At 43.3% G+C, this 26,926-nt stretch overlaps 1 protein-coding gene across 1 annotated transcript in view; it reads right to left on the minus strand.

The window, feature by feature from the left end:
* Window positions 1-26,926, minus strand: part of LOC115471570 (T-complex protein 1 subunit epsilon) — a 62,364-nt gene that overhangs the window by 15,925 nt on the left and 19,513 nt on the right. Inside the window, exons 5-7 of the mRNA XM_030205221.1 lie at window positions 24,528-24,720; window positions 20,683-20,832; window positions 6,818-6,937 (exon numbers count right to left, since the gene is read on the minus strand). Of these exons, the coding sequence (XP_030061081.1) occupies window positions 6,818-6,937; window positions 20,683-20,832; window positions 24,528-24,720 (463 nt within the window). The remainder of the gene's footprint in view (window positions 1-6,817; window positions 6,938-20,682; window positions 20,833-24,527; window positions 24,721-26,926) is intronic.

A 26,926-nucleotide genomic window follows, 5' to 3' on the forward strand; every position in this document is an offset into this window, starting at 1 on the left:
GCCCATTGAGCCGAAAAAAGCTCTTGGATGGAGTCATGCAAAGGAATGGCTCGAGCAGGCTTTTTGGTACAAGCCATCCTAGGATTCACAGAGGAGGCTGTGCCACTGGCAGGGCCCTCAATAGAGAGAGCCTGCAGGGCATCAGAAATAAGCACTGGCAGCTCATCACGGTGGAAAATCCTCACCGCGGAGGGATCGTCCAGATCCTGAGTCACTTCTGCACCAGACTCTGGCTCCTCAGACCATGGAGGCCTGCCACAGTCCTCCGAATCCTCACAGCCCGACCACGGGGGGGGGGGAGGGGGGGGGGAGGAGGTGCAGCACTCTCTGAAGGGGAATGAGCCCTTCTGCGCTTCATATTCTGCCAGTTATCAGGTAATAACGCCTCAGAGGGCATACCCAGGCTAGAATCCACCGGGGGGGGGGGGGGGGGGGGGGGGGCATTAGAAGAGGCCCGTGCCGGGCTTTGTGGAAGAGCTCTTTTAAGCATGTATGCTTTATGCATTAATAAGACAAAATCAGGGGAGAAAAACTCACCCTGGGCACCCGGATCTCTGCCGGGGCTACTAGCTCCCAAATCAGCCTCACTCCGAGACCTCCCCCCGGGCTCAGGACTCTCCGACTCAGCGGAGGTCGCGCCATGTGGTAAATTCAAAATGGCGCCCGCTGCCAGCTCAGAGCGCGAAGAATCGTCGCTCGCCATGCTCTAACGCCTGTACAGCACGATTTACAGAGCCCCGCTGCTGATCTGCGCTTGCCACACTTGGAATAGCGCTTTACTGTCTCCGCAGCCATTGCAGAAAACGGAGGTAAAATTCAAAATGGCGGTTCGCGCCAAAATCGCCCCTATCACGGGCCCACCCTGGAGGAGTCAGAAAACACTCTTACCTCACTGGACCGAGTATCACAGCTCCGGTCCCACAGAAAAAGGCAAGGAAAAACCTCTGTTCCAGCGTCTAAGCAACTTTTTTTTTTTTTTTTTAACGCTGTGAGGAAAGCAGAGGTAAATAGAACTCCGGAGGCTCAGGTGAGTGGGAAAGGCAGGGAAAGGGCGAACCTATGTGCCTGCATCCACTGTTGGTGGGGGAGGACAGGGAAAGCTAAGCAATGTGTCTACATCCACGAAGGTATGGGTAAGGCAGGGAAAGGGCAAACCTATGTGCCTTTAAAGTGAAGCTGCTATAGCCTCCAACACCCCTGCTAACAACTGGCAAAAGCACAGGAGCAACCTCCAGGCAGATTTTAGATGGAGCTCGAATAAGCTGCAGCCACTCTGCTAGGGGAGATAGAGAATACTGAAGAGAGGCAGTGGAGCAAGCTGGTATGAGGCACTGAAAAAAGTGTGCTCTCCATCTCCCTCTGCTGGTTGATGGACACAACCCATCTGTAATGGCTGCATCTGCTTGATGACAAGGAAGATCAGGATGCTGCATATGGAATGCTGCCAAGAGGGAAGAGGTATAGTGGCTTGGGATTTCTCAATGGCAACATTACATCAAAGCTGTTAGAGCTATACTGGTTGCCAGTTCATGCTAGAATCAGATTTAAGATACTGCTATTAACTCAGAGCACTACAACAACAGACACCATACTTTGTCAGCAGTTTTAAAAGTTTACCAACCTAAACTGATCCTCAAGATCAGGTGGTCAGTATTTGAGCATACCGTCTATATGTAAGATCTGTTTTGTGGAAACAAGATCCTGTTCATTTTCCACTGCAAGACCAGAACTAACCACCAAGATATCTTAGTTGTCCAACACTGTTTTCAGGAGACAGCACCTGATCATTTTCTTTCCTTTAATCCCAAAAGATCAGTCCAGAACTTGTAGGTGTTATGTTCACCAACCAGTGGACAGACAGAAAAAAAAAACAAACAAACAGTTCCTGTGAACCACCTCTAAGGGCTCTGTGCAGGGAGTGATCTTTAATATTTCAATTGACAAAGCAGTGTAGTACCCTCACCAGAGGAAACATTACCAAACTTGTAGAAAAGTCATTGTAGGTCAAGTCCTGTAGCAGGGCAGATTAAAAGCAGATAGCATACCAATAAGGCAGGGCATTTCAGCCCAAGCTTTCCTAGCAGGCCCAAATTGTTGGAATCAAGACAGGATAAGCAGCATACTCCAGGGAACCAATGACAATGTTCCTGTTGTATGAGAAACCCCTATTAAATGACAAAATCCCTGTAGAAGGACAAAGAGGTGGCAAAGGTGGCAAAACTACTGATCTGTTGGGATTAAAGGAAAGAAAATCATCAAGTAAAATAATTTCTCATTCCTTATCCCACAGAACAGTCCATTACTTGTGAAACAGCAAAGCAGTACTCAATCAGGGAGGGATTTAAGGACTGTAACCACAGAAGCTGGATTCCAAAGCAGAAGGACACTGTAAAGATTACAGAAAAGTTAAGTTTACAAAAAAAGCTGAAACAGTGACAGAAAAAATATTTTAAGGAAAGGCTCTCCGAAGAAAGAGCAGTTATCAATAGAATTCACAGAACAAGATGAAGATCTACCAACATCTGGAGAACATCATCACAATAACAACCAATCACAGCTTACCCATGAGAGGGGAGAGATCAATGAATGCTCAGAAATCAATTATGTGAGAGGGCTGTAGAACCGGGTAAAGTCCTCCAAACCAATGACCAAGACCAAGTCCTCCAAACCAAGAACACAGAAGTGTCTACTACAGTGAGCTTAACCTTAAAGTAAAGCGAGCAGAGAATAAGCATTATATCCATTGCCATACTTCCAAGTTATAGAAAGAGGTGTGCTGTAATGAAAGACATTAAGAAAGAATATGCAGCCGATTAAAAATACAGGGTATCTGTCAAGACAACCAACCCTATGTGCAATTGGACCCAAGAAGCCTTCAACTTTTTGAGATTTGTCCTCCTGACTGCTCCACAGCCAGGCCCACACTTTGTGGGAGCAACCATCACCTCCAAACACTGTTGCAGATGTGCTTCCACATAATCCTACAAGTGTGGAAATGCTTTACCACTCTGAGTGGATCTGGTTGCCCATGTTGTGACCATCAAGCGAGCATGCACGATAGGCCATAGGGCAAAGACTACACAGAGCCTGGCTAAACTAAAATCTGCTTTCAAGGAGAACGCCACTCCGCGGTGACCATGGACTGGATGGCAAAGTGCCTAGAAATGGTCTGAGAGGCTTTGAAGACATAGGAGTAACTCTCCTGTAGTGTATGCTGCTTGCATGATGGGAGAAAAATCATGCAAAGCTTTAAATGACTGAAAAAACAAAGATGGCAGCATATCCATATGGAACATCTGTTGTACAGTAGAGCATATACTCCTTACTGCGCCATGAGCTGTCCCTCCTGAAGAGAGCCTCTGAGAAGGCAAAACTGGGATGCTAATGACTGCACTTGGTAAAAGGGAAGCATGGATGTCCAGACTATGGCACTCGGGAATCTTGTAGTTTTAGTTTGAAAGCTTAGGTGCAGAAGATTCCGAGGCAGAAGTCAGACTGTGATGAGAAGGAATAGGACAGTCGAACAAGTCCAGTCCAGATACCTGGAAAAATAGCTGCAAAGCCTGCTGTGAAAAATCCAAGTAACTGAGATCAGAAGGCTGAAAGCTGATAAGCAGCAGAGACGCTGTGGTCCACTTGTACAGGAATTAGGGGTCTGGAATGTGCTTAGCATGCAACTGTCATGTACAGAGTAATAAAAAGGAGCTGGTGAGCCAAGAAAAAAATATGAGTCAACTGGTGGTATTCCATGTACCTTTGGATCCCAGGATTTCTCAGTGGAGATCCCGTACAGCTTCGCTTATGCTATGCCAGACGTGTAAACTGAAGCCAATCGCAAAGTCCCAGCTGAAAAGACAACATGTCTCACCCCACCATCATCTAGAAAGGTATAGGGAGTTGAAAGTGAAAGGAAGGAAGAGGAAGGGAGAGAATATAACAGACTGCCCTATCATAGCTGAAGTCTACCATTCTGCCTGCTCCTAGGCTGGCAGTCTGAAGATGGACATAAGTACAGCATGAGATGGTAGCAGACTTCTCAAACTACTACTTTCTTTCCCAGGGAAAATGCTATGATGGATAACCACAGCTGCACCAGTGCTCCCCCCCCCCCCCCCCCCAAATAAATAAATAAATAAATAAATAAATAAATAAATAAATAAATAAATAAATAAGAGGAAGGAAGGCAGGCAGGAAGAAAGGGGAGAACTAGAAACTCCCTGCAAAAAGTACTAATGCAAATGCATAAGAAAAACTCACAAGAGGTCCAATGTAAGACACTTCTCATAACAACATCCTTAAGAGGTATGTGGAAAGGAGAAACAGACCTCAGGAAAACACACTGTAGAGAGAAGTGGACAACATGAAAAAAGAATATTCATTACCAAATGGTTTCTGGAGAGAAGTCCATTTACTAAAAAATGTTGTACAGGCAGCAAATTTTGTATAATGAGCAAGTATAAGCCCAAAGCATAGGAATAACAAGTGATGCTGAATAAACTAAGGAAGGCTCACTGCTGAAGTAGAGAAGGTACTCCCTCAAAGCACAAAAGACTCTGAATACAAGTAAATGAAATGAAGAAGAAATGGAAAAGTCCTCCACAGCTAAAATAATAGCTAAATAAACACTTGTGTGCTGTGCTGCTTTAAGCAGAGAGGCAAAACAGGTATGAAGCAGTGTGTTCCAAAGACAGGAACACTTGCCATTTAGGCAAACATTACTAAAAGCAATGGAGTGCATGGTGGTGGTGGTGGTGGGGGGCAAGGAATCACTAACTACTAGTAACCATGGTGGAAACTGTGGCAGATTTCAGAGATGGATAACAGATACCCACACTGAGAAATCACATCAAGACATTCTACATGTGGTCAGAGAATGCAGCCTAGTTTGCAGTGAGGCTCATTACTGCCAAGATACAGGCAAAGTTAACCCATCTGGAGACAATGCCCCCCCCTCACCTCCTTCTGTCAACAGAATACAAATACAAGGAAAAAAAAAAACCTAACATGCTCTAGCGTAGTTGGGCTCTACCATAAGCAGGCCTCAAAGGGGTAGGAGAAAGGAAGAGAGATTTGATATACAAGCAAAATTGGCTTATATATTATATACAAGCAAAGTGGCTTACATGTTAAATGCAGGTACTTATTTTGTACCTATTGTGGATTTAAAAAAAAAAACTGGTTAAAAGATAGATAACAGAGAATAGGGTTAAATGGTCAGTATTCTCAAAGGGTAAGGGTAGATGGTAGGGTTCCCCCAAGGGTGTGTAATTAAACTCTGGAATTCATTGCCAAAGGATGTGGTAAAAGTGGTTAGCTTAGTGGGGTTTAAAAAAAATGTCTGGATGGCTTCCTAAAGGAAAATCCATAGACCACTATTAAATTGACTTGAGGAGAAATTTCTTCCAATTTTGACAACACCCAGGGCAGGGTGTTCTTGCCAGAACAAAGGATTTGCAAACTTCAGGACCTAGATACTGAACGGACTAGGATGGCCGAAGATGACTTTTGGAAAGACTGATTACTCAAACAAGGAATTGCAAGAGCGCAAACACCGTCCATGACCTGGCAGCTATCCTGCTCAGAGAAGCTTGCATGCAGTGGTGGTTTGGAATGTTTGGAGTCTTTTTAGAGCATATCCGGGCAAACCTACATAAACAATAGGCGATGGGGTGCTCCCCTGAAGGTGAGCCTGTCTAAGCATGTATGCTTAATGAAAAAGGAGGGCAAATTTAGGGGGTAAAGAGCTTCAGAAAACAAGACCATTTCCTGCCCCCGGGGAAGGCACCAACAGCCCAGGAATATGACAGCCTGATGACTGACCGGTGACATCGAACTCCGTCTCTGCTGGAATCAAGATGGCCCAGGCAGCATGTAATGCCAGGCCCGTATTGGGGTGCGAATGCTAGGGACAGCCAATTGGGGAAACCTGTGTGCGGGAAAAAAACAGCTCATCAAGAATGGACAGTATATTGCTGGAAAGGCTCAAACAGGCCCCTGAATATCTGCCTGATGCTTCTCGTTGCTTCCCACAGCAGGAACAGCGCTTAACAGCTTCAGCCGCCATAAAAGTGAAATCACGATTAAGTTTAAAGAAACACTCACCAAGCAGAGGAACAGAGAAATTCACTTGTCTGCCCTAGTCACTGCTCAAAACTGCAGAAGAGGAATCGGTCCTTATCCCAACAGGGCCACAGCAGCCAAAGTTGCAAAAATCTAACAACAAAGTGCCGTATAAATTAACAGCTGCCTTTATTTTATTTTTTAAATGAGAGAAAGGAGTGAAGAAGAGAAGTGATAAGTGGCTGGAGAGGAATACGGGCTGGTGGTGGTGTGGAACCTGGTGTCACCAGGTATACCTCCTAAAGCTGGCACCAATCAGTCCAGGCACCCCCAAGCTCTACAGAACAAGGCAACCTAGAACTGAAGCTGGAACAAATGATGAAACCAGGAGCTTGTGGAGAACCATCCACCATCTGCTGGAGATAGAGTACCGAACTGAACTCTGCCTTATAGGATGGTATTCCTCCTGGTCAGTCAGTATATCTCTATCTCCACCTGCTGGTAGATGGGTACAACCCACAAGTACCTGGATTCATTTGCTGCTGATGCTAAGGAAACAGATAACCAACACAATTCACTCACCACGTATACAGAAATGCAACACTAACAGCAGAAGGTATTTAAAATGTACCATGCTTGAACACAAGTGTAATCTTTAAAAAAGAAAATCTAAGAGGACCTAAATAAAAAAAAAAAGGCAAGAAAGAAACAGGGCAATATCATGAAAACATTTAGCTGCCAGTTATCTCAGTCTTACCTCAATTTCTGGCCCTCCAACCCAACGAATAGCAGGCAGCTCATTCTGAAGCAATAAATGATTAGCTTCATCATCAAAGCCCCATTGGCAAATGGCTAGATTGGCTCCAGTACCTTTAATCTGAAAGATGTTTGATTTTAGCAAAATATTGTATTAGCATTCAATAATGAAACATAAACCATTACTAATTTTACAAAAGTGCATGCCATACCCTTAACAACCATTTTTACTAGAGAATAAGAATTACCTGTGACATTACATGAGCTCACCATCCCAACAGTAGCAATCCTAAGGGTGGCTTAAGTGTAGAATGAAAAATTTTTCATCTGTCATTTTTTTCCCAAAATTTAGGGATAGCCTCATTTAAAGGCTTATGATTAACCTCTCTTCCATTGTGTCGTCTTAGCCTTTTTACCCTAATAACTATTATTCTCTACAATAACCTGGGAAATTCACTGGCACATGAAACTAAGTGGCATTTAGATTTAAATATACCACCTCAATTTCCTTTAGGTAGCTGTTTTACAGAGAGTGAATTTTAGCTTGTTTACTTTCTAGCTTCTGCTAACATAGAAGCAGTTTCATATTACCCAACCACCTCATTTCTGGGTACCTTTAATAAGAGTAAGACAGAATTCAAAAGCACACCATAGATTTGTAAGATGGCAGTTACAAATATAAAAAAAAATTTACAAAGAAAACAAAAATGTATCAAGTGCACTGAGCTAGAACAGGGGTGTCCAACCTCAGCCCTCGCCAGGATTTCCCCAATGAATATGCATGAGATCCATTTGCATGCAATGGAGGCAGTGCAAATAGATCTCATGTATATGCAATCCAGTTGGGTTAAGGATGGAGGTTGGACAACCCTGGACTAGAACTACTCATTGCAAATCTTTTTCCAGAGTAAGAGTGGCCAAACTGGAAACCACTACTGATTACAAATAATTCATAGGTTGATGCAGAAAAATACTGTGAGCTGAACCGTGCAGTTACTGTGGGTTGTTTGGCAACAGCTAGTGACTGGTATTTCTGCAGAAGAGAAATATGATCAGGTCTAGAGGCACTGGAAAGAAGTCTTATCGCACGCACTTTAAAACACTAACTTTAACACACAAAACACTTTATAATGGCACCTAGCTGGCATCACTAGTTACATTTTATTCTCACTCCAGAATACTAAAGTATTCTCCATGAGGGTCTTCAAATCTCCCTCTTGCTCACCTTGAGGTGATACACCATAGTGCACTTTTCTTTCTTGCTCCAATCCTTTGGAATGCATTGTTCTTGAACCTCCCATACAGAGGTCTCTTTCCTTTTGTTTAAATTAGGTTTTAAGACGGAACCTATCTGAGCAAGCTTCTTCTGGTCACCTAACTATATTTGTGGCATCCATGGCTTGGGTATGCATAGGGCAAACAGCATGATCCCTCTCATTTGCTCTCTTAAAAAAGTTTAGGCATTTCTTTCCTTCCTCCTAATTGAGTTAATTTATGCAGAAAACATGGGCACACAGCATTAAAATGAATGGCAATGAGGCCATTAAGTATTCCACTGCAATGCAGAGAAGGAAAACAGTGGCTTTTGATATGTGCATGTGAGAAATTTGTCAGTTCTAGAACAGCAGAGAAAAGGGTTAACTGAGAAGATTTCATGCTCTTTGTGATTTAAAATGCTTCATTTTTGATTTTGGTCCAGCCAGAACAATATCTGTAGCTTATATACAGGAGGTAAAAGCAATGTGTATATCTCTAAAGAAAAATGAGTGTCAGCACACATCTACAGCTATTGTCCTACGCATATTAGCCTAACAAGAATTTCACGTGCGCAAGAAATTTTGCGAGGTTTAATATATATGTGCAGAACAGCAGCAGCAGATGTGTGTTGGCACTTTCCTTTTTCTAGGACATATCTGCAAGAAACTGTGGTGAACCTTTGTGCACATATATCTCTAACAGGCACCCCTGATTAGCCACAACCTGTGTGCATAAAATTTGCACTGAATTAGCTTTCTGTATGTAGCGGTTTTAAGCTCGCAGCAGAAGCTGCGCTCAGCCATCCGCACGTGGCCTTCTGCATAGACACCCTTCTTCAAGTATGCTACTTTATTGCTTATTCATGTATGAGTTGTAGTTCTTCACTATCACCACTGGTTTCAATTATTCCAAAACAATTTTCTATTATATACAAACGTTACCATCTTGTGGTTTACTTTGTTTCCTAGAACATTTCTGAATATATTGAACAGCACTTGTGCCAGCAAGGAAAAAAAAAATATTTTGCTTTAACAAAATGGAGCAAGGGAGCCAGCAGTATACTTAAGAATCCTATAAGCATCCTATAAGCCCCTATCGGACCGACCATTCACTTGTCTATTAGATTGTAAGCTCTTTGAGCAGGGACTGTCTCTTTTTGTTAAATTGTACAGCGCTGCGTAACCCTAGTAGCGCTCTAGAAATGTTTAGTAGTAGTAGTATTTACTGCTTCCTCTGGAAGTAAAAAAAGGGGATTTGACATTTTCTTTAAAAATGTCACATGCTTCAAAAGAACTAGCCAATGCACCAGGGTAGATTGTTAGGTCTATTAATGCAGATAAGTTCAAAAGAACCATTTTAAAATACTTGACTATTTACTAGCTGCAGTTCAAAACATTTCCAATGGTCTGTGTATCATTGTCCTGTACCTTCACTGCACTCCTTCATGTCCTTATATCCCTCCCTCACCATATCAGCCTTCTCTCCAGCCCAGCTATCTTCTAACATGGGCAGTATGTGCTTCTTACAGCATCGTGTGCAAGGGCTGCCATGAAGGTTTAGACTCCAGACATATGAGCACACAATAGCTCACAGACACCCCATGGTAAACAGGAAACACAGCATAAATACAGAACCAGCATTCAAAGGCTGTTACTATAGTGCCTTGTAAATCTTTGTATCTATGCACATTTCTCATTCTCCTTGTCTAAAAGGGATGTGTTTGGAACAAACAGGATTCTGCTTCATGGATCTACAACACACACTACACTTTCAACATGAAAGAACTACCGAAATATTCAAAAATTAATAAGAAACTAAAAGGTTTTTGACTGCTCAATCACCGCTTTCATTATTTGGTGAATATTCCTTTGTAAAACATGAATCATTTAGGATTAAAGTATCTACCAAATCTGTATAGCAGGAAAGAGAATCTGGTTTACCTGTAAGTTTCCTTTCCTTGAGTCCTGGCAGGGCCCTGCAAACAGGGACCCAACCTGCACACCGCTTTGAAACCAGAGTTGGGTAAATAAAGCTAAGTTACTTGTACCAGGTGTTCTCTGAGGACAGCAGGTCAAGTAGTCTCAGATGTGGTGACATCTGACGGAGCCCACTGCAGATGTTGACGAACTACGTGTAGAACTTTCTAGTAGTGTTCCACCATGTATGCACTGGTGCCTTCCTACCCGATGCACGAGCTTAGGTGAGAATACTTGGCCTGCTGTCCTTGGAGAACATCTGCTACAAGTGAGTAACTTCATTTTCTTCAAGGACAAGCAGGCTGTTGTATTCTCACAAATTAGAAACCCTATCACCAAAAACAACGCTAGGACAATATGGTCTTGAAATGTTGAGATCTGGAATTCAATCAACCTGAAACTATTTACATATTAGTTGTGGCGGTGCAGTCTGGAACAGGACAAAACTGGGCCTAAGAAGGTGAAGTTAGATTCTAGACACCAAACAAATTCTGCAGAACTGTCTGACCAAACTGGCTATCACATCTGGTATTTTGCTCAAGCCAGTAATGTGATATGAATGCATGGACAAATGAACATGTTGCAGCTTTGTAAATCTCCACTATAGAGGCTGATCTCAAGTGGGCTATTAACATAGCCATGGCTCTGATTATGAGCCTGGAAATGACACTCCAGAATTAGCCCAGCCTGGGTATAAGTAAAAGGAGATACAATCTGCTAGCCAATTGGAAATTGTTGCATTTGCAGATGGTAACTCCCTATCTGGGTTACAAAAAGCTGGGTGGACCATCTATGGGCTTTAATCCACTCTAAATAGAAGGCTAAGGCTCACTTGCAGTCTTAAGGTATGAAGTACTCTCACACCAGGATGTGCATGTGCTTTTGGGAAAAAATGCTGGAAGAACGACTGACTGATTAAAATGGAACTCCAACACTACTTTAGGAAGGTACTTAGGATGTGTGTGGAGAACTACTCTATTGTGATGAAACAGTGTAAAGGTAGATCAGCTACTAGGCTTGAAGCTCATTGACCCTGCACGCTGAAACTGCCACCAGAAATACAAATCTTCTAAGTCAAATACTTCAGATAACAGGAATCAAGCGGCTCAAAAGGAGCCAGCTGGGTGAGGACACTGTTGGAGGTTTGATGGGGGGGGGGGGGGGGGGGGGGGGTTGTTAACAAACCTCACATAAAGCGAACTAGAGGCTGTACAGAGATGGGGCTTACCTTCTGGTGATAAGCACTAACTGCATGAGATGAACCCTTACAGAGCTGGTTTTCAAACCAGACCACAAAGGTGCAGAAGGTACTGAAGTAATTCTTGTGAATGGCAGGTGAGGGGATCTAAGGCCTTGCCCTCACACCAGACAGCAAACCTCCTTCCCTTAAAAGAGTAACACTTCTTAGTGGAATCTTTCATGGAAGCCAGCAAGATCTGGGAAACACCCTCTGACAGAACCAAGGATTCGAATTGTATGCCCTCAACATCCAAGCCGCGAAAGGCCAGGAATTGGAGACTGGGATGCAGAAGAGACCCCTCTCGTTCTGTGTGAGAGTCGGAAAACACTCTACACGGATCTTTGGAGAATAACTCCAGAAATAGTAGGAATCGGATCTTCCTCAGTCAATATGGAGGAATTAGGGACATAGTTCTGACATGCTGCTGGAGTTTCAAAGTCTTCTGTATGAGAGAACTTAGAGGGTACGCATATAGCAGGCCTTCTCCCCAATGCAAGAGAAAGGCATCTGATGCTAGTCTGCCATGTGACTAGAGCAGAACTGAGGAACCTTGTTCAGATGAGTGGCAAAAAGATCCACTGAGGGGGTACCCCATACTTAGGTCTTGCTGAATACGCTCATATTGAGAAATCATTCGTGCGCTTGCAGAGTCTTGCTGAGTCTATCCGCCAGGCAGTTCTTTTCCAGCTAGATATGTGGCTCAAATTTCCATTCAGTGCAGGAGGGCCCACTGCCAATCCCCACCGCTTCCTGACAAAAGGAGTAGAACATTGCAGCCTGGTTGTCTGCTTGAACCAGGATAATTTGGTTCAGCAGCAGATCTCTGAAAGCCTTTAGAACATTCAGAATGGCCCTGAGCTCAAGGAAGTTGATGTGAAGATCTGTTTCTTTAGTTGACCAAGTGCCCTGGGTGTGGTGTATGAGGTCCATCCACATAAGATCCCCATCCCAGGTTGGATGCATCTGTTAGCACCTTCTGAAGCGACAAAATCATCCCACACTCAAATTCAGTCAAATTCTCCACAGAGCAGGGAATGAGTGAACTCTGGAGGAATTTGGATGACATCTGTTAGATTCCCAGCCATTTGAGACCACTGGGCCTCTCTCAAATGGAGCTGTGCCATGGGTATGACATGCACCATTGAGGTCACATGGCTCATCAATCTCAATATCTGCTGTGCCATGACCTGCCTGCTGCTTCGGACTTGCGAGGCCAGAGTAGATAATGTCTCCACTCTTGCTTGCGTGAGAAAAGCCTGAGCCTGCAATGTATCGAGCAGGGATCCAATGAATTTCAATCACTGGAATGGGTGAAGGAAGGACTTGGGTAGTTTATGATGAACCCTAGTAGTAACACCCGAACAGTTAGGCGCATTGACTTTGCCCCTTCCAGAGATGTGCTCTTGACCAGACAGGGAAACATGCACACTCCAAATCTGCTTAAGTACGCTGCTACAACTGCTAGACATCTGGTGAACACTCTAGGAGCTGATGTGAGGCCAAAGGGTAGTATGTGATACTACTAGTAGTGTTATACTGAGATACCACCCCATGACTGGGAAGTATCGAAATGTGGGTATAGGCATCTTTAAGTCCAGAGAGCATAGCCAATCGTTTGCCTGAATTATTTGTAGGAGTGTGTCCAGGGAAAGTATCCTGAACTTTTGACCAGGAATTTGTTCATGGCCCTTAAGTCTAGGAGGGAAGATATCCTTCATCTTCTTGGGCACAAGAAAACCTGGAATAGAATACTTTCCCTTCTTTCCCTGGTGACAAAGGTTCAACCATATTGGCCTGGAGAAGACGGGAGATCTCCTCTACAAGTACCTGCTTATGCTGAGAGCCGAGTGATATATGAACCAAAAGGGTCACCCACAGATTAATATATATTCAACAAGCTATTCAATAATTCTTGAGATTTTTTTGACCTCAGCAATGCAACTCAATGATTTCATCTTTCAACAGTGAGCATTACGTTATCTTCACTGGTCAATTCTTAACTTTATATCTTCATATATAAAGGATTTTCAAAATTTTATACTCATCCGATTTCAGAAAAAGGAGATGGCCAGGGGATCTTATTCAGACGCGGCACATGTTTTACTACTGCTGTATAAAGGAAACCCCTTTGCCAGACCCAGACATCTTTACTTTGCAATCAAGAGAGCTGAGTGACAACATACTCGGGGGTCAATTTGATGGTCTGACGCCAAAATCAGAGTGATTATTTGAAGAACCAACCGGTTGGAGGTTACAAGGGGCCACCTTAGACAGAAAAAAGTTCAGCCTCCCTCTACAAGTAGGTCAGACAGCAGCTATGCTTGACTGGAGCAAGTCAAAAGCTTATCCCTTGTTTTGACTGGGGAGCCAGCCTTGGGACTGTGGGGCAGAGTGGAAGGCAGCAGGAACCTACGTCTTTGAAAGTAGTAGGGTCATCACCTTGGCTCAATGGAAAACCTTAGTGAGGAGGAAGTGGCAGCTAGAGGGTGCCGAGCGAGTTTGGATAGTGTCTTAATGTTTGTTTTTTATTTTTTTAAAATAAGGCCAGCAACCTCTTCCACTTTGTCTCCAAACCAGTTGTCCCCATAGCAAGGAACACCCACTAGCCTCTCCTGAACTGCTGGTTCCAGGTCAGAGGAATGCACCCATGAGAGTATGCACATCCTTACAGTCATGGCAAAGATTCTGGACACCGTCAAAAGAATTATATGTGCCCCTGGACTGATACTTTTTGCACTCCAGTTGCATCTTGGCCAACTGGCGAATCTCTGCAACCTGCTCCAGAGGGACAGAATCAGCAAGAATAAGTGTGCTGTGGACCAGAGAGTGCAAGTACAGACTCACGAAGAGCTGGTAGGAGTGGATGTAGGCAATGAGGCCTGATAAGCTTTCCTCCCAAATGAGTCTAGTGTCCGAGCCTCTCTATCTGGGGGCATCCTAGCTCATTTGAGGGTGGATTTGACTTACAGAGAGTGGTGTGGCAGTTGAGCCCTCTTGTACCTGTGAGTCTTCTGGATATGATATCTGCATTAGAGGGGAAATTCATAATTAGCCAGTGCTTAAGACCGAAAATACTATAATGCATCTGTATCGCTCCATGGTGCGACTGCACCTCGAGTATTGCGTTCAGTTCTGGTCGACGTATCTCAAAAAAAAAAAAAGACAGCGATATAGCGGAATTAGAAAAGGCTCAAAAAGTGCAAATAAAATGATAAAGGGGATGAACTCCTCCCATATGAAGAAAGGCTAAAAAGGTTAGGGGACACAAGTTACATGGAAATACCTTTAAAACAAATAGGAGTAAATATTTTTTTTCACACAATGAATAGTTAAGCTCTGGAACTGTTTGCCGGAGGATATGTTAATGGCGGTTAGCGTGTCTGGGTTTAAGAAAGGTTTGGACAAGTTCCTGGAGGAAAAGCCCATAGTCTGCTATTGAGACAGACATGGGAAAGGCAACTGCTTGCCCTAGAATTTGTAGCATGGAATGTTGCCACGATTTGGGTTTCTGCCAGGAACTTGTCTGTTGGAAACAGGATATTGGGCTAGATGGACCACTGGTCTAACCCAGTATGGTTACTCTTATGTTCATCTTTAAGAATAGGGTGCAACAGTACCATGACCCCTTCCTTAGGAGGCGAGCCTCAATCCAGGACAGTTAACATTACTGCCCTGGGCTCTTCCTCTGTTTTTAACTTAAATGGTATGGCAGAAGCCATCTCCCTGACAAAACCGGTGAAAGACCTTCAGGTACAGAGGGATCAGAAGGTATCCCATAAAATTCTTTCTCCGAGAAGTAATGAGGGTCCTCTGAGTGCCATGAATTGTCCCATTCAGATTCCTCACCATACTCAGACTAGGCTGAGTCTGTGCCTACCTTGGATGAGTGGAACCATGTCCTGAAGAGTGCCGAGATACAGCCCTACCTCTCAGACTCCAGTGGAAGCTTTCTCCCCCCGACATCAAGAGTGGTACTGTTGTGTGTCAATGTTGATACCCTGCGAAGTGCCAGCACCAAGAAACTCTGACAGGTACGGATGGAACCTCAGGAAGAATCTGAGGCTGATCCACAGCTGGGGCAAGCACCCCTGATGCCCGAACGGTATGCAGCATCAGCATCTGAGCCAGCTCCTCCCTGAACATGGCTCAGAACCGCTCATCAAAGGTAGGCCACTGGCAAAGATGGGGTCACTGAAGAAGCCTGAGAAAGAGTCCATGCTGAACCAGTAGTGGGGTCCTGGCTGCCTGGAGACTTGCGCACAGACACCTCTTCCAAACAGGGAACACTCCTCCCAGTGCCTCTTGGGTACCAGCGATGCTCAGCATTGTGGTCCTTTGGAACTGATGAATACATCAAACCCGTATGTGTCCTCTGTGTTGGGTCCGATGCTGACTGGTCCCAGGGCCTACTAACAGCACCCGATTTTGAAAGGAATGGAGACCTTCTCAATGCTGGTGCACTTCCAGTGGATGTTGAAGTCTTGGCAGCCATTGAGGTCGATGTTTCCGTTGCCGATATTGATGTGCCCATCTTCGAGAAGCCAAAGTCTCTCCTGTGCTCTCTACTACTACTCATCATCATTTTTATAGTGCTACTAGACGTATGCAGCGCTGTACACCTGAACATGGAGAGTCCTTGCTCAACAGAGCTTACAATCTAATTAGGACAAACAAGAGATAAGGGAATATTATGATGAAATAAGGGTTCTGAACAAGTGAATAAGGGTTAGGAGTTAAAAGCAGCATCAAAAAAGTGGGCTTTTAGTTTAGATTTGAAGACAGCCAGAGATGGAGCTCGACATACTGGCTCAGCAAATCTATTCCAGGCATATGGTGCAGCAAGATAAAAGGAACGGAGTCTGGAGTTAGCGGTGGAGGAGAAGGGTGCAGATAAGAGAGATTTCCCCAGTGAATGGAGTTCCCGGGGAGGAATGAAGGGAGAGATGAGATTGGAGAGATACCGAGGAGCTGCAGAGTGAATGCACTTGTAAGTCAATAAGAGGAGTTTGAACTGTATGCGGAAACGGATAGGAAGCCAGTAAAGTGACTTGAGGAGAGGGCTAATATGAGCATAACGACACTGGCGGAATATTAGTCGTACAGCAGAATTTTGAACAGATTGAAGAAGGGAGAGATGGCTAAGTGGGAGACATGTGAGAAGCAAGTTGCAATAGTCTAAAGCGAAAGGTGATAAGATTATTGATGAAGGTTCTGGTAGTGTGCTCAGAAAGGAAAGGGCGAATTTTGGTGATATTATAGAGAAAGAAACGACAGGTTTTAGAAGTCTGCTGAATATGTTTGTGCAGCGCTGCGTACGCCTTGTAGCGCTATAGAAATGCTAAATAGTAGTAGTAGTATGTGCAGAGAAGGAGAGGGAGGAGTTGAAGATGACCCCAAGGTTACGAGCTGATGAGACAGGAAGGATGAGAATGTTATTCACAGAAATAGAGAATGGGGGAGTAGGAGAGGTTGGTTTAGGGGGAAAGATAAGAAGCTCAGTCTTGGTCATGTTTAGTTTCAGATGGTGCGGAGACATCCAAGAAGCAATGTCAGACAGGCAGGCTGATACTTTGGCCTGGATGTCATCTGAGATTTTTTGCTGTGGAGAGGTAGATCTGGGAGTCATCAGCGTAAAGATGATACAGAAAACCATGGGATGAGATCAGAGTACCAAGGAAAGAAGTATAGATGGAGAAAAGAAGAGAAGAGGTCCCAGGACAGATCCCTGAGGTACACCAACTGACAGTGGGATAGAAATAGAGGAGGATCCACTAGAGTATACACTAAAGGTACGCTGGGGGAGATAAGAAGAAAACCAGGAAAGAACAGAGTCCTGAAATCCAAGTGAGGACAGCGTATCAAGGAGTAGGCTGTGAACAGTGTCAAAAGCAGCAGATAGATCGAGAAGGATGAGGATAGAAGAGAGACCTATGGATCTTGCCAGGAACAGATCAGAGACTTTAACAAGAACTGTTTCAGTTGAATGAAGGGGGTGAAAGCCAGATTGAAGTGGATCAAGAATAGCTTGAGATGAAAGAAAGTCAAGGCAACGGCGGTGAACAGCACGTTCAAGTATCTTGGATAGGAAAGGGAGGAGGGAGATGGGGCGATAGTTGGCAGGACAGGTAGGATCCAATGAAGGTTTTTTTTAAGGAGTGGTGTGACTACGGCATGTTTGAAGGCATCAGGAACAGTCGCAGTGGAAAGTGAAAGATTTGAGGATATGACATAAAAGGGATGACAGTAGGAGAGATAGTGTTAAGTTGATGGGTGGGAATAGGATCAGAGGAACAGGTAGGTAAGTTTCGAGGAGGAAAGAAGATGTGTAGTTTCCTCCTCAGTGATTTCAGAAAAGGAAGAAAAGGAGGCAGGGGTTGGAGGGTTGAGAGAATGGACTAAGGGAAGGAGAGGTGGAGGTGACCTGGTTGAGAATTCAAGTTTAATCTTGTGAACCTTATCTCTGTGTCCTCAACTGCATTTTCAACAGGAGAGAACAAGAGTTAGGTTCATGGTTAGGCCCGATGCACCAAGAGTGCAAGTCCATCACGGAAATCACCTGATTATATTGGGTGCATCTTCTGAAGCCACGGGGGGGCGGTCTTCTGGGACATCGAGAAAAGAATCATGGCCAAATTAAACTCTCAATTCAGAATAGTAAAAAGGGACTACGTTCAAATCAAGGTTGGTGATCCAGCCTAAAAGGGCCTAGCAATTTGCAAAAAAAGAAAGGAAACCTTAACAGCTGGGGGGGGGGGGGGGGGGGGGGGAACCCCTACTAAAATTAAAGGGGGGGGGAGGGAAAGAGAAAAATACCCACATAGGAAGCCACTACAAACAAGAGAGAAAATACACACAGAGGTGAACATGATGTGTTCTCCCTGCTTTGCAGGAAAATGAAGACTGAGGAACCCGCACTTACGCAGTGGGACACTCTAGAAAGTTCTAAGTTAATCTCTGCAACTAGTAGGTGGTGAAAGAAAATTATGGCATTGGGAATTTATATTTGTGTTTTTTGTATTGTATTATATGTTTGTATTGTTTTAATGCATTTGTGAGGCATATTTTCAAAGCACTTAGCCTTCCAAAGTTCCACAGAAACCTATGGAACTTTGGAAGGCTAAGTGCTTTGAAAATATGCCTATGTATACTGTAACCCCAGCTTGAACTATGAAAGTGCAAGTTACTATGTAAGCCACATTGAGCCTGCAAATAGGTGGGAAAATGTGGGGTACAAATGTAACAAATAAATATTTAACAAAAAGGCAGGAAATACTTTCACAGAAAGGTTGATGATCTCTGGAACAGAGGGTTAAGGATTTGCCCAAGATCACAAGGAGTACTTATGGGATTTGAACCATGGGCTAGAGGACAGAATCCAAACAAAACAAAATGACTTCAAAATAAGGCATACAGGATGTAAACTGCACATACTGCATGAAGCAGCAGGTACAACTCCATCTTACAGAGCAGGCTAGATGGACCATGCTGTCTTACTAATGAACTCATGGTTACCGAGTGGAAGCATGATCCGATTGAGGGCATGCCTTGGTGGTGGTACCAGATTACACTTTATCATGAGGTATTTCACAGTGCCCCAAAGGATATTCACACACTGACATTTTCTTATAGCCTTCCCTCAATCTGTAGCTTTCAATTAACTATCCCAGAGTTCTTTCAGCAGCACTGTTTGGCATATTCATTTTGACTCAAATTCACTTTATACAAAATAGCTTGATTCTTCACCAAATATTAGAAGGGTCTTAAGTTATTATGGGATTTAAGGAAATTTCTGGAACAAGAGCTAATTTATGTTTGCTTCTGAATACTTCTCTAATCGCTTTCATTTTAAAGTATTCCACTGATCTACACAACACTTTTATAACTTATTGGGAGCCAACACTGACCATGGGCTCAACCTTAAAAGGGCTGCTGCACACTGCATCCTGGGGAACAAGGCCTACTCTGCAGAAATTCTGCTGTACCAGTACTAAATGCATCATCTTCTGGAGGCAGAGAAACATCAGCATGTTCCAGGTAATGTTGCTGAAGTTATCATTGTTTTCTGCCTCCATTTATTGGTAGGGAGACTCACTCACCTAGCAGGACAAAGCAACAACTAAAAATAGAATCCAAAATGCACTAAATAGCAGAACAAAACCACAACCCAGATACACAAAAAAAGTTATATATACTATACAGTACCTTGTAAACTGTTCATAACAAAAATGGGTTCGGATACTCCATATTAGAACAATGTTTCAATGATTATTCTGCTCTCTTCAAATGATTTCCCTTTCCAACATTTGTATATAACTACATGATTCATTTAGTCAAATCTTTTATAGTGTTAATAACTTCTATAATAAAGTGGGCTTTCAACCTTTACTCGAACTGGATAATGTGTACAGATGTCCACCTGCTGGCTCAACAGAACACATTTTATGTGCTCAAAGACACCTGCAAACTATACATTCCAAAAAACAGATCAACCAGGGTTTGCAATCCAAGATTAGTGGCAGTGAAATCTCAACCTAGCAGTACTAGCCCATTTCCAGCTGAAATATCTTATACAGCAATCAGTAAACAGCAGAAAAGAAAAACAGGTTAAACAAATATTTGGGCTACTCTCCCCTGTGGAACTATTTCTACATACCTGTCACTCTCTGCTTGAACTCCTATGGCCCTATAAATCAAAAACAGCCTCTAGATAAGATCCTTGAATCTTAAAAAAAGGTTTACTACTGCTGCAATTAAGTATGGTTACACAGATATGAAGCTTTTTATCAGTCAAGCTATAGAGGGGAGTTCAATTTGGAATTTCTCTCTTCCACACTTCATTGTTCCTGTTTTATACACTTCCTTGATAGGCTTTCTATCTTTCACATACTCCCTTATACACATTCCAGTTTCTGTTCCATGGCCTCCAGACTTAGTATCTGGAAACTGCTGCATATCATATAATTGCTCTCAACACCTCTTGTACAATCCTCTTCCTCATATTGTCCCCGCAATTTTTCCCTCCTAGGAAATGTGTAGGTAGAAAATCAATTCTCATTTAGTATATTATCCTTCAATTTTTAGTGCACACAAAAATGAAAGTGTGCTAATACAAAACATCATAAAATGAATCAAAAAAGGGTTGCGCATTTTATTTCCTTTTACTCTTATTTAGGGGCTACTCTCACTATTTTTTTTCCTCTACATAACATTGTTGCCTAAACAGATTACAACTATAACTATATATACATTTTGCTTAAATAAATGCAATGCAAATGTATTGAAATTAAAAATATACACCAGGTAACCAGGTTAAACTTCAAGCATTTGGTACAGAGACTAGTAATTTTATACTTTTAATGTCATTAAGTAAACAGCTTATGAAGCATTACAGACCTGCTGAACCATTTCTTCAAACTTCTCCTTCTCATATTTCTGTAGAGCTTTATAATCTTCCACAGAAGTCACATCCAATTTGTGCTTTGTTTTTGGTTTTGGTGGCTCAAATGGACAGGTAAGAATTGCGATTTTTGCATTTTTTACTACCTAGAGAAATAAGCAAATGAAACCCAACTGAATATTACAGCAAGGCTCAACAAATCCTGTGCATCAGGCTGTCACAGTACCTAAACTTTCACCTTGGCACCACAGATTCAGCTGCTGCTACCAAACTTCTTGTTTCTCAACCTTATTGAGATTTTAGACAATACAACTTGTAACCAACAAATTCTGCAAATTCCAAAAGTTTCTGCTTAATTGACAGGGTGAATTGTACCCATAAATCATATGGGTATGGGTAATGCATTTGATATACTACCTTAAGAAGCCAAATATGTATTCTGTATTTTTCCTCTTGTTGTAATCTACTTCTTTCATATTAGACAATCTTACTGCTAAATTGGGAGCTCAGAAGATCACCTGTTAGAGTATTGGTTTGCTAATAAAAATAAGTGATCTGGAGCTTTCATATAAACCACAGGCTACCAACAAGGGATACACAAAACATCAGCGACTACGTGGCACCTCCCTAACCCCAATCTCTCTCTCTGTAGCTGTTGCTGGGATTGTTGCATCCCAGCTCCAAGCGCAATCTTTCCCTCTTGTCCACTGCCACCAGGATTGTTGCCCAAGTCTGTGGCAGTGATCTCAGCGCTAAGAACAGCAGGAAAGACAGGTGGGACACTTTCCCTGCACATGCCACTGATAGCTCTTCTCGCTCCACCCCTTCAATGCAGGAAGTTTACATCAGAGGGGGCAAGAAAAGCAAAGCTAGCAGTGGAATGTGAGGAAATGGTCCCATGTGCCTTTCCTGCTGTTTTGACCGCTGTTACTGTGGTTGACCCAGAATGCCACAACAGGTTAAGGGGGGGGGGGGGGGGGGATGAGGAGAGAACAGAGACAGAACATGGTAGGAAGGAAGGTGGGAAAGAGTGTGATGTTGCTTACCTGTAACAGAGCTTCTCCACAAACAGCAGGGGAATGCAGCACCAGGTAACATCTGACGTGTGCTGAATTCTTCCAATAGCTCAAAGGTTTGAATGAGCCCCTTTGAGCATACATAGGCATTCCCTTGCCACCCGATTCTGTGAATTCTTCCTCAGTCTGTATCAGAGCTAACACACAAAAGTTTTTTTCCTTTTTTGGGAGTGGATTGGGGGGGGGGGGGGGGGGGGGAATGTGGCTGCATTCCTTTGCTCTCTATGGAGAACCTCTATTACAGATGAGCAACATGGCTTTCTCCACAGACAGTACTGGGGATTGCAGGTACACACTCTAGGCAAGTCAGGCTGAGGGCCACAAATTCTCTATCCAACTGGTTTGGGATGAACTGACTGGGTAGGTGGATAACAGAAATCACCCATCATAGTGTTGCCAAATTTGTTAGCTGCCTTAATTTGTTAACATATCATCATCTGTGTGTTTGTTCTGTCCTGAAGGGTGGTACTATAGCCTAACTAGTATTCTTTCCCTTTACACATGGAATTTTCATCCATAAGGATTCCATGTTGCAATCAGTTTCCTGTTGAATATTTGTTTGACTCAATTTCTTGTTCAACATAAAGCACCAACCCCTGCTCCAATTTACATAGTAACATAGTAAACGAAGGCAGAGAATGGGTGTTGAGCAGGCTGATTTGGAACTTTATCAATTCATTATTAAACTAACAATGTATGTATGTGATAAAATAACACATTTAACCAAAGGTCTGCCTACTCAACTCCGATGTATCATTATCATGTGCAGAAAGAATTTTTTCTTAATGACCTCAGCATGGGTACACAGCGACCTATGTAATGAAGTTTAAAGTCTTAAAAGTAAAAAAATGTATGATTTACATAAGAAAAAAAAGACCAGTGATGATATGGGGCATGTTTAAGCGACATTGAAATTACATAGGTTGCTGTGTACCCATGCTGAGGTCTTTAAGAAAAAATTATTTGGTTACATGTTTGGATATTGCTTACCACATAATAATTTGATATCCATCAGCACTGTGATAAAATAACTGCTCATGGTTCGAATCAAAACTAGGTATCCTCTAATCTCTGGTAGTTAAATCAAAGGTGACAAACTACTATAACCAGGATATAATAAACCTAAATAGTTTTATCATTTCTTTTGTAATTTTTTTGAGAGCACCCTCAGATATTCCCACTATAGAAAACACAACAAATATCTGCTGCTTAGTGGTGTAGCACTTCTTTCATCGGGTTACTCATTTTTTTCATAGTGAATCACCGAATAAGTGCTAGCAGACTGGTATAATTCTTCAAATGATATAACAATGTCCTACCAGCCTTATGTACAATTCAAAGAAATGTAACCTGCACCAATGTTCATCAATATCAGTGATATCTTAAGGCGATTAATATTAAAATATTTAATGAACACTTATCTGAGTCATGCTGTATCCGCGTTACTTTTATGCTGTGTCCAATATCTTCTTGTGTCTGAAAATAAATCTCCAACCTTTTGCCTTCCCCTGAACACGCCTGACGCCACGGGTTTCAGTATTCTTTCTTCAGGGGCTAGGGTTAAGGCAGCCTGCTGCTCATAACGTTATCTCTTTGGCATTTCTGGGACAGACTGCAGAAGTCTGCCCTGCACTGTCCTCACATCCCAACTACTGGAGTTGGTGTTGAAACCCACTCCAGCCTATCTGAATCTGTCTTGTCATCTGCGGGACAAAGACCAAAAAGTCTGCCTAGCACTGTCAAAGCTCTCCCCAACCCATCCTAAATCGAATTGCCATACGTATGATACTAATCGTACAAGTCTGCCTGGCACCAGCTGTAGTTCTTCACAGCCTGAGTTGCCATCTAAGCACCACTTGACACAACAACACATATGTAGTTATTTAAGGGCTCCCCCCCCCCCTTTTAATAGCATCCATTTTCTAATTAGAGATCCTCTGTGTTCATCCCATGCTTTTTTGAATTCTATTGTAGTTTGTGTCACCACATACCTCGGGAGGGCATTCCAGGCATCAACCACCCTCAGTGAAAAAAAAAGTTTCCCCTGACAAAATTTGTCTCACCATATCACAGCGATATAATTTGTACCCTGGTATTAGTACAAACTTACTAAAGCCTTTGTGGCTCAGAGAACGGAAACCCTCAGCTTCCACCTGATCTCAGCAGGGGGAACTAAGGGAGCTGTTGCTCATATGACAAGCTTCTGCACTAATTCATGTCCCCCTCCCTCTTTCCAATTTGCTGGTTACCCAGCTCAGCGAGATCTGAGCCTGGCTTAGAAGTTGTTTTTAGCTGTCATATGGACTGACCTGACAGGATGAGAACTGTTTCACTGGCAGCATCAGACTGCAATGAAAAGGGGAGGTACATCAAACCAACTGACCGGCCAGAGGGGTATGGGGATGAGGAACAGTAGGACTACTGAACAGATATTAAGGGCAGTATGCAGAACAATGAAATGGAGAAACTGGTGTGGATCTAGACTATGGTGGCACATGAAGCTAAAAGAGATGGTAACTCATTGCATGGTGGAGAAGGGCCCAATTTATTGAAGTATTATTTTATAGACACAGAATGGGGAGGGGGATCAGAAATCAGAGTTAAAAAAAATCAGGCCCTAAAAAGGAGTAACATTACACTCGAGGGTACAGGAAAGAAAGTTCTGAACAGCTGGCTCCTAGATTCAAAAGGAATCTAGTTAAGTTTTAATACTTTTTTGTATTAGAGCTTGTACCCTTACTTATGACAATAAAAATATCACATACCTTGGGCATCTGTGGATGGCTAAAATCTTTGTCCACAATAACTCCTTTGATAAGCTGAGTGTCTTCAAGCTTGCCTCCTACTTTGCCCTCTACTTTGATTAGTTCAAAATCAACATCTTTGCGATCCATATCTGCGACGGTCAAAATAGCATTTACTGCAATTTCTGCCATTTGCCTATGACAGCGGTTGATTCTAAAATGTAAACAGACCAAAAACCAGATTAATGCTTGAGATTACAAAATCTGAAGAACCACTGAGCAAATTACACATGCCCCTGAATATTTTTAAAATTCTGGACACATCTGGAGAAATCAAGGAGGAATCCAGAATCAGACCCTGATAGCAAGTACGAGCTGCCACTTAAACCTTAAAGTAGCCATTCTCAACCAAGTCCTCAGGATACATCTAGTCCCATCTGGTTTCCAGGATATCCATAATGAATACCCACGAGAAGTCCAACACATGAATATTCATTGTGAATATCCTGAGAACCCAATGGGATTACTGGCTAAATCCAGAGGTCAATATTCCATCCTCATTCTTCTTGATCTTTCCGCTGCTTTTGACACTGTCGATCACAATATACTTCTCGATACCCTGTCCTCACTTGGATTCCAGGGCTCTGTCCTTTCCTGGTTCTCTTCCTACCTCTCCCTCCGCACCTTTAGTGTTCACTCTGGTGGATCCTCTTCTACTTCTATCCCTCTGCCTGTCGGCATACCTCAGGGTTCTGTTCTTGGTCCCCTCCTCTTTTCTATCTACACTTCTTCCCTTGGTTCATTAATCTCATCCCATGGCTTTTCCTACCATCTCTATGCTGATGACTCCCAAATCTACCTTTCTACCCCTGATATCTCACCTTGCATCCAAACCAAAGTTTCAGCGTGCTTGTCTGACATTGCTGCCTGGATGTCTCAACGCCACCTGAAATTAAATATGACCAAAACCGAGCTTCTCATTTTCCCCCCCAAACCCATCTCCCCGCTCCCCCCGTTTTCCATTTCTGTTGATGGCTCTCTCATTCTCCCTGTCTCCTCAGCTCGAAACCTTGGGGTCATCTTTGACTCTTCTCTCTCCTTCTCTGCTCATATCCAGCAGACCGCCAAGACCTGTCGTTTCTTTCTTTACAACATCCGTAAAATCCGCCCCTTTCTTTCCGAGCACTCTACCAAAACCCTCATCCACACCCTTGTCACCTCTAGTTTAGACTACTGCAATCTGCTTCTTGCTGGCCTCCCACTTAGTCACCTCTCCCCTCTCCAGTCGGTTCAAAACTCTGCTGCCCGTCTCATCTTCCGCCAGGGTCGCTTTACTCATACTACCCCTCTCCTCAAGACCCTTCACTGGCTCCCTATCCGTTTTCGCATCCTGTTCAAACTTCTTCTACTAACCTATAAATGTATTCACTCTGCTGCTCCCCAGTATCTCTCCACCCCTTCCCGTGCACTCCGCTCCATGGATAAATCCTTCTTATCTGTTCCCTTCTCCACTACTGCCAACTCCAGACTTCGCGCCTTCTGTCTCGCTGCACCCTACGCCTGGAATAAACTTCCTGAGCCCCTACGTCTTGCCCCATCCTTGGCCACCTTTAAATCTAGACTGAAAACCCACCTCTTTAACATTGCTTTTGACTCGTAACCACTTGTAACCACTCGCCTCCACCTACCCTCCTCTCTTCCTTCCCGTTCACATTAATTGATTTGATTTGCTTACTTTATTTATTTTTTGTCTATTAGATTGTAAGCTCTTTGAGCAGGGACTGTCTTTCTTCTATGTTTGTACAGCGCTGCGTATGCCTTGTAGCGCTATAGAAATGCTAAATAGTAGTAGTAGTAGTAGTAGGGATTAAGTGTGCCCTGAGGACAGGGTTGGGAATGGCAGCCTTAAGTTGTATGGACCTGAAGCTGCAACTTGGAAGCAGCCGTTGGGCTTGACCACACTATGCTTCCGTGGTAAGCAGAGTGGGAACTAAGCCAGAGCAGGTCAAAAAGACCCCAATGTCCCATCCTGCACATCCTTTAAGGCCATTCCACCTCCCACCAGCAAGGTTTTTTTTTTTTTGTTTTAATGCCTGAAGCCACCAAAGAATCAACGTGAGGTAATGCAAGCCTCCCAATCTCATCCTGAGCAATAGAAAGCAATTTGTGGCCCAGGCCACCCTGAGATGAATATGGGATGGTCCACTGAGCTGAAATGAGTATGTACTGAGAACGCTTTAGGCAGCTTCCAGTGTGCTAGCCATCCCAGGAGCAGAGATTTAGTGATTGAGCTATAAACATTCAGAGCCTCAGCAATAAAAGTTAGTTAATTCTACCTTGGGGGATGGAAAAAACAAAGAACAGCAGCTGTAGAACAGCCGCCACACCAGCCAGAATCTCTATACGCTACCGCTGTCGCG

Source organism: Microcaecilia unicolor, chromosome 1, assembly GCF_901765095.1.
Source record: "Microcaecilia unicolor chromosome 1, aMicUni1.1, whole genome shotgun sequence".
Lineage (NCBI taxonomy): Eukaryota > Metazoa > Chordata > Amphibia > Gymnophiona > Siphonopidae > Microcaecilia > Microcaecilia unicolor.